Here is a 7,237-nt window from a genome sequence, read left to right on the forward strand (position 1 = left end):
TTTTTTTTTTTAATAAAACCTCAGATCTTCGCGTGTTGTCTCAAACAGAAATGTCGCTCTGAGCTGCCGTTGTTTTCGTGTTTTTCGCAGCGTTATCTGAGGAACTTGTTCCGGGTGATGCTGTCGTCCTCCAGCTCTCCTCTCCGAGCCGACGCAGACGGCGGTCTCCATCTCACCAAACACGCCATCTGTGAATTCTCGCCGTTCTTCAAGAAGGGCGTCTTCGAGTACAGCAGCCACGGCACCGGCTGACCTGACGGCCAAATTCAATTTTCAACAAAACCAAAAGATTTTAAAGAGCTGCTCGGTGCCTTTTCTCCGTGCGGGAGAATCGCCTCAGAAGGTCGAAGAAAACGTGCAGGTCAGTTTCCTCCGCAGCCTCCCGACATCTGTGAGAGCAACACCTCACTGCCGAGCTCCTCGTTCATGTGCCGAATATATCATGAATGTCGAAATTAGTAATTCAGCGCTCTGTTTAAAGAGTTTAACTTAACTACTCTGTGGCAATAAACAGCTATATTACATATATTTACACACGATACTCCAGTATTTATAGTATTATAGTATCTCCATCATGTAAAACTGAAAAACATGAACACTGCCGGCACTTAATGCTGAAACTATACGGCAATTAATTAAATCGTTATTTATCAAAGAAAAAAAGTCACTCACTTTTTTCAGCTTTTTGAATTTTTTCTCACTTCGATATCACTGCAAACGCCACGTCTTTAAACTGTCAGATAAAACTGTATTTTGGGAATTATTGGGGGCATTTTTCACTCATTTTCTGACGTTTTACTAAACAATGAATTTATTAAGAGAAATAAAAGGAATAAATAATGGAAATGATCGTTACTGTAGGTGAATGGCACGGTGGACACGTTAGTTTGTCGTCAGTGAGCAGAGCGAGGCTTTAACACGGGTTTGACTGCTTTTTGTTCACTGATGTTGTTTTGCACTACGGCCGAAAAATGATCACAATCTCAAAAAATAAATTAAAAAAATTAACAGACAGAAAGATGAACGAGAACGAGGAGCAAAACAGGAAATATTATACTGACGAAAATCTGAAGCTCAGGTTGCAAAATAAATAAGTTTGTGGTGCCCCCCCGCTGTGACTCTGACACTGAAGTTTGAGAGGAGCAAAAAAAAAAAAGCACTAAAACCTCTGTAACTTTAACCCTTTGAAACCTGGATCGACAAAAAAGGCAATGAGCAACTTTGCGGGGGGGGGGGGTGTTGATAATTATCCTAAGTATATATTTAAAATTATGTTACGTAATTCTTATAATTGTTTAAAAGCACTTCGAGACTTTTCTTCGTTTTTTTCTTCTAATTTCGCTTTTTTGCTAATTTTCCCTTTTTAAATTTTTTTTTGACGCTTGCAGACAAACATCAACTAATAACTGATAACTGACATCATAAATGAAATACATATTTGACATTCACTTAACAAAGTAAATAAATACATTTCTGCATCAGGTGAAACAGCCAAGACAGAAACCGACCGGTAAATTCCTCTTTTTCTGATCATTTTTGAGAACTTTTTATTTTGTTATTTGCTCATTTTTGGGTTGTTTCTTGATAAATTGCTTTTTTTCCCCCGTACTTTTGAGAGAAATCACTTTGTTCAGGTTTTAAAGGGTTAAGGACACTAAAACACATAAACTGGAATCAGTCACATGACTGTGACCATGTTTGTACACACTAATATTCCACCGTTTTTTTCCAAATGTGACAGCGTCGTCGTGAATTTGATGCGGCTCATGCGGCGTTTTCGAGCTCATCACGGTGGAGTTTTTGAGGGTCCGTGAACGCAGCACAGACGGAGCTCTTTCAGTTCTTTTCTTCCTCAAACGCGGCTCGATAGCGTGATATTTTATTGATCTGTCGATCCACTCAGAGCTGATCAGATCAGATCGATGGATGAGAGGAGCAGCTGCTTCAGACGCTCTGCTGCTCCGTCTGTGCCCAGAGTACGCTCTGTGCTCCGGGAGTGGCGTGCAGTCAATAACCAAATAGTACATATGTTTCCTAAACGAGCGCTTAAGGGATGACGTATTTTTTAAGGCCAACCAGGAAGTCAGCATCACACCGGTTCCCTCGTCAAAATCCTTACGGGATTTTTTGAACGGGATTTTTCGATTATCGCCAAAAATAAGCTCCGTGATGAACACAAGTTTATGATACTTACATGTTTTGTTCAGCATGATAATCTTCACAGATGAACTCCACTTTTGTGTTTTGAAGCGTAAATAAAATCACCACAAACAAAAATCTGTTAACTGTAAACCAACGACATCGTGGTTGCAACACTTAAACGTCACCACGAAGAAAACACAAACACCGTTTCTATAGATCATCAAAACTCAAGAACAAAAACTCCAAAACTGCAAAAACAAGTTTACAAACACTAAATGTTGTTTTCTGAGGAATGTCTGAAGTTTAAACGTTTCAAACGAATTCACATTGACGCTGATGAGAGCAGCTTTTCATTTTAATCAGAAATGTGCCATTGAAGCTTTTGGTTGAAGGATTGTGTGTAATATAAGAGACGAGCTTTCGTCATGATGCCCAAATTTGGAGTTTTCCCAAAGTTTCTGCAGCGTCACAGAATTCCAAAATGTGTCTTATTGTCCTAAACTTCGTCTGAAGTGACCTGAAAGGTTATTTTTCCGTCTGAGGAGACGGCGTGTGTCTCCGTGTGAGCGCTCTGCTCTGCTCCGATGATTTATTTTACATTTTTGTTGCAGTTTTTTGGCCGGCGAGTGAAACTAATCGAGCAGCCGTTTGCATATTTTACCCGCAGCTGATGCTGATTTCTCAGTCTGACCGCAAACCCGAAAATAAACGATCAGAGCGGAGATGTGGCCTTAGAAGGTGATGGTGTCTATTTTTTTATTCACGACCGTTTTTCTGTTTGAATCAGCACAAATTCAAACATTTAACCCGTCAGTTTTTTCTTTTCCACTGAGACAAATGATTCATCCATGGGGGATATTTTATCCCGCCGGCAGCTCAACAGATTTATTTCCGAGCTGATTTTTATTTTCCTAAACAAATCTATCAAGCGATTGGTTGCTGAAGTCTTCCGGACACGGTTTGTATTTGACGCTCGCCTCTGACTGCTTTTCCATAAGCCATACTGTGTGTACATATACGCTGTAAATGCTGATGTTGATAGTTTTTTATGTGATACACTTGTATGCAATGTATTGACATTGAATGTCAGTAAAGGGAATGTACCACAGTATTTTGACTCTTTTCTTTATTTTACAGGCGAACAGTAACTGCTGAAGGACACTTCAGCATTTTCAGAAATGACGTTTATTTATTCTCTCTCCTAAAGTTAGATGAGAGGATTGACAGCAAACCTCATTCATTGTTCAGGTTTTCACCGCGAGCTGAAATATCCGGACCGGTCTGTTTCTCGGCAGATTTAAGTGAAGTGGAAACACTGACTAAAGACGTTTCACGTAAAAACAAATTTAAAAATCTGCATTTTTCCGATGTTGATCCTTACAGAGGGGCTGCTAACGATGATGCTCAGCTTCGAGAAAATTGTGAATGTCTCTGTCTGTCAGCAGAGTTTGGTTTGTCCGCTCTGGACTACCGTCGAAACATGGCGGTGCAACATGGCGACCTCCATAGACGAGAACCTGCTCCCTGTGTAGATAAAAACGTCTGATTCTACGGGAACGAAAACACAACCTTTCTCATCTTCAGCTGATTATAAACTGAAGAAAAAACACTGATTAGATGACATATTTCATTTCTGCTGATATATAAATCCTATTAACGAGCAAACCTCTTTCAGAAACACGAGGAAAAAAGGCAACGAGCAACTTCGTCAAAAATGTTCCCATAAACTGTAGAGTAGATTTAGAAAACAGTTTTTTAAAGAGGTAAGAAAAAAGTCAGGGGTGGTAAAAAAATAAACTAAATTGAGGAAAAACTGTTTTTTCCTTTTTTTTTAGGTTTTCTTTTTATTATTACTCTTTTTACTCATTTTTAGATAATTTTGATTTTTAAGAAAAGCCCCACAAATTGCATGAAATTATTAGATTTTTAGATTACTTTTAAAAAGACCAAGAAAAATGTCTATGGGAAAAAAACGAAAAAAAGAACTTTTTTTCCAGGTGTTTTTCTTTATTTTTTTAAAAAAAACTATTTTATTTTTTAATTATTTATTTTTACTTGTACACATTTTCAGTTAATTTTCTTGTACTCTTTACTAATTTCCGACAATTTTTTGGGGTCATTTCTGCTTTCATTGCTTATTGCTTTCCCTCTATGTTTTTGAAACAAATCAAGCAAATTTTCTCAGATTTCAAAGAGTTAATAACCAAACGATTTTTTAAATTTAATATAAATTATATTTATTTCAAAACACTGAGAAATCAGCTAAACCAAATAAACTGCACGTTCATGATGTCGTGTGACTTGTTTTTCAGGAAACAGTGCGGTCAGAGCGGCACAGGGGCGTAGCGGTTTGTGTGGGTCAGCGTCCAGGTAGAGCAGGAGAGAGTTCACCTGACACCTGAGGACCAGTTCAGAGTCCCAGGATCTGCTGTGAGGGCCTGAAGGAGAAGCTGTAAAGGGGGACCCCCAAATCCTTCAGCCTCTGCCGGCAGGTCTGCAGCAGGTCGTCGTACTCCTGCAGGCCACACGATTATTTCACCGTTACGAGACTGAGACCGAACCCTGCTGCAGGGATCTCTCTCACAAATGTGAAATAAACGTGTGTTAACCATTTTAAGTCACCCACCTCACAGTCTCGAGCCAGTTCACGTCTAAAGGCGTCGATGGCGGCCTGTTTGGACTCCAGTATTTCCTACGAGCAGGAAAAACACTCGTTACGATTCGACGACACAAAGAGGCGACAGAAAGATTAGCTGAACACAACCGTTCGCTCACGAATGACACGAGGACACATATGTTTCTCGGATTTTAGGGAGTTTCTATAATTTTGATGTTTCTAGGATTTTAGAATATTTGCAGGATTTTAGAACATTTCAAGGATTTCAGGATGTTTCCAGGATTCGAAGAAGTTTCTTTGATTTTAGCAGGTTTGTAGGATTTTAGGACATTTGTCAAATTTTAGGATGTTTCCAGAATTTTAGCATGTTTGGAGAATTTTAAGATGTTTCTAGGATTTTGGACGTTTCTATAATTTTTGGATATTTCTATGATTTTAGAACATATCTAGGATTTTAGGATGTTCCTATGATTTTAGCATGTTTCAAGGATTTCAGGATATTTCTAGGATTTGAGCGTGTTTTAGGATTTTACAATGTTTCCAGGATTTTGGGACATTCCTAGGATTACAGGCAATTTCTAGGAGCCTATCTGGGGCCAGATTTGGCCTGCAGACCATAAATTGAGCATCGCTGCTGTAGACTGGGAATGGACCGAGCACAGAACCCTGTGGTACCCCTCACAAACTAAAAGGAAGACATCAGCACAGATCGGCCGTGTTCGGTCTGAGAAATGAGCTCTGAGCCGAACAAATTTTCTAATGCTCGTTTTAACTCGAAGATAAACTTGTTGGAAATTAAACGTGGTTATTAAACCGTACCTCGAGTTTGTTTGCGGCGCTGCTGCCTGCAGTTTGGTCGATGTTTGAGGCGGCGAGCGCGCTGCAGAGCTGAGCCTCTTTCTTCTCCACCGTGTCCGTCAGCACGGCGAGCTTCCTCTCCAGCAGCAGCTCCGTCAGGTCGCTCTTCTGCTGCACGTCCAGGACGGCCTCCCTTTGCTTCTTCAGCAGGTCGTCGCGCTCCTCCTGAACCTGACGAGACACGCAGATGAACACCCGCGGGCTGGACGAAGGTAAAACTGATGACGATGTGGCGGTTTACCTTCTCAAACGCCTGCAGCAGCATCTCGTGCTCCATCATCAGGTCTCTCGTCTCCTTTTCAATCACCTTCACTCGAGCTCGACTCCTCTGTCAGACACATTATCAGCAGCTCGGAGGTAAATTTACTTTTACTTCTCATCATTTGTGAATTTTTAATAATCTGATTTTATGGTACTTTTCATTTTTTAAATAAATTATCCGTCAAAAACTGAGTTAGAGACAAGTTGTTTAACTCTCAATGACCACACGAAAAAAAACCCCAACATTTTTTAGACAAAAATTACGCATCAGTACTGAAATACTAACGTAAAACTGATCAACCCGTCAAATGTTATTTTTAAAGAAAGTGAATGAAATTCAAAGTGCTTTACACTTTAACTGAAGAGCAGGAATAATAATAAGTATAAACCATAAAATGGTGACAGTATGACACTAAAAAAATCGGCTTTTCATTTAAAAGTATCGATATTTCCAGCTCGTGTCAGATCTGTCAGTCTGTTCCGGCGTTTTAAACTTTTTGAAATCAGCTGGTTTTCCAGTCACACGTTTGTATTTGTTCTTGAAGACGTTCGGTGTGTCGTGACGCTCTGCACTCACCGCCTCCTCCACCTTGGCCCTGTTGTACTCCTCCAGCTGCCGCTGCAGCTCGGGCAGCTTCTGTTCGGTCTCCTGCAGAGACTCGCGCAGACGTTTGTGCTCCTGCTCGGCTACTGAAAGCTTTCTGTGCACCTGCGCGTGCGCCTTCGACGCCTCCGCGACTTGTCTCTGCCAAACAACAAAACCAAGTGGCACCAAAAAACGTCTTTCATCTGCGTTAGTTTTCGAGTTCATCTGAAAAATTCTCAGATAAATGTGATAAAACAAATGATTTCATGAGGGGCACAATATTAGAAGACTTATCTGTGACCCAAATAAAATACTACGTATTTGTGAAAAGTTTTATTTAGGTTGAGGGTAGGGCTGCGCAATAAAACGATAACGATATAAATCGCGATATAACTTTTCCTCGATTGAAATATGATGTAATATCCAGCTGGTGATGCTGTTCTACAGTATATTTGTCATGTTCAAAGTCTGACAGAAAATAAATATTTCAACCAAAATGAACCTGATGATATCTTCATATCTCACTGAGGAGTCAGAGGAACCTTTAAGCTCCACAGAAACACTGATTTGATGTATATCGTGAAATATATCGATATCGACTGATATGAAAACAATATCGTGGAAACTACATTTGTGATTACTTGAAGGTGGAGAAAAAACTGATCGGCTGAAGTAAACCAAGTGGAGAAAATTATTTAAATATTTGCATTTATACATTAATTTTTTATTGTAAGAAATCAGATAAATTCTAAAAAATAAAATAATAATACCAA

At 39.7% G+C, this 7,237-nt stretch overlaps 1 protein-coding gene across 1 annotated transcript; it reads right to left on the reverse strand.

The window, feature by feature from the left end:
• Positions 1–4,359: 4,359 nt before the first annotated feature.
• LOC121963338 (dynein regulatory complex subunit 4-like) lies at positions 4,360–6,806 on the reverse strand. Its single transcript, XM_042513634.1, has 5 exons — positions 6,456–6,806; positions 5,859–5,945; positions 5,579–5,788; positions 4,769–4,834; positions 4,360–4,657 (listed from the first exon to the last, which is right to left on the reverse strand). Exons 1-5 carry the CDS (start codon positions 6,687–6,689, stop codon positions 4,553–4,555), a joined length of 702 nt encoding a protein of 233 aa, XP_042369568.1. The 5' UTR covers positions 6,690–6,806; the 3' UTR covers positions 4,360–4,552.
• Positions 6,807–7,237: the final 431 nt, after the last annotated feature.

The sequence above is a fragment of the Plectropomus leopardus genome, unplaced genomic scaffold, assembly GCF_008729295.1.
Source record: "Plectropomus leopardus isolate mb unplaced genomic scaffold, YSFRI_Pleo_2.0 unplaced_scaffold1091, whole genome shotgun sequence".
NCBI lineage: Eukaryota > Metazoa > Chordata > Actinopteri > Perciformes > Serranidae > Plectropomus > Plectropomus leopardus.

Bases quoted from the DNA above. Each gene is read 5' to 3' on its own strand.
- LOC121963338 (XM_042513634.1), bottom strand. From the start codon at position 6,689: ATGAACTCGAAAACTAACGCAGATGAAAGACGTTTTTTGGTGCCACTT. The intron at 4,835-5,578 runs GTACGGTTTAAT...TCCTGCTCGTAG, and splicing joins GCGCCGCAAACAAACTCGAG to GAAATACTGGAGTCCAAACA. The intron at 4,658-4,768 runs GTGGGTGACTTA...TGTGGCCTGCAG, and splicing joins AACTGGCTCGAGACTGTGAG to GAGTACGACGACCTGCTGCA.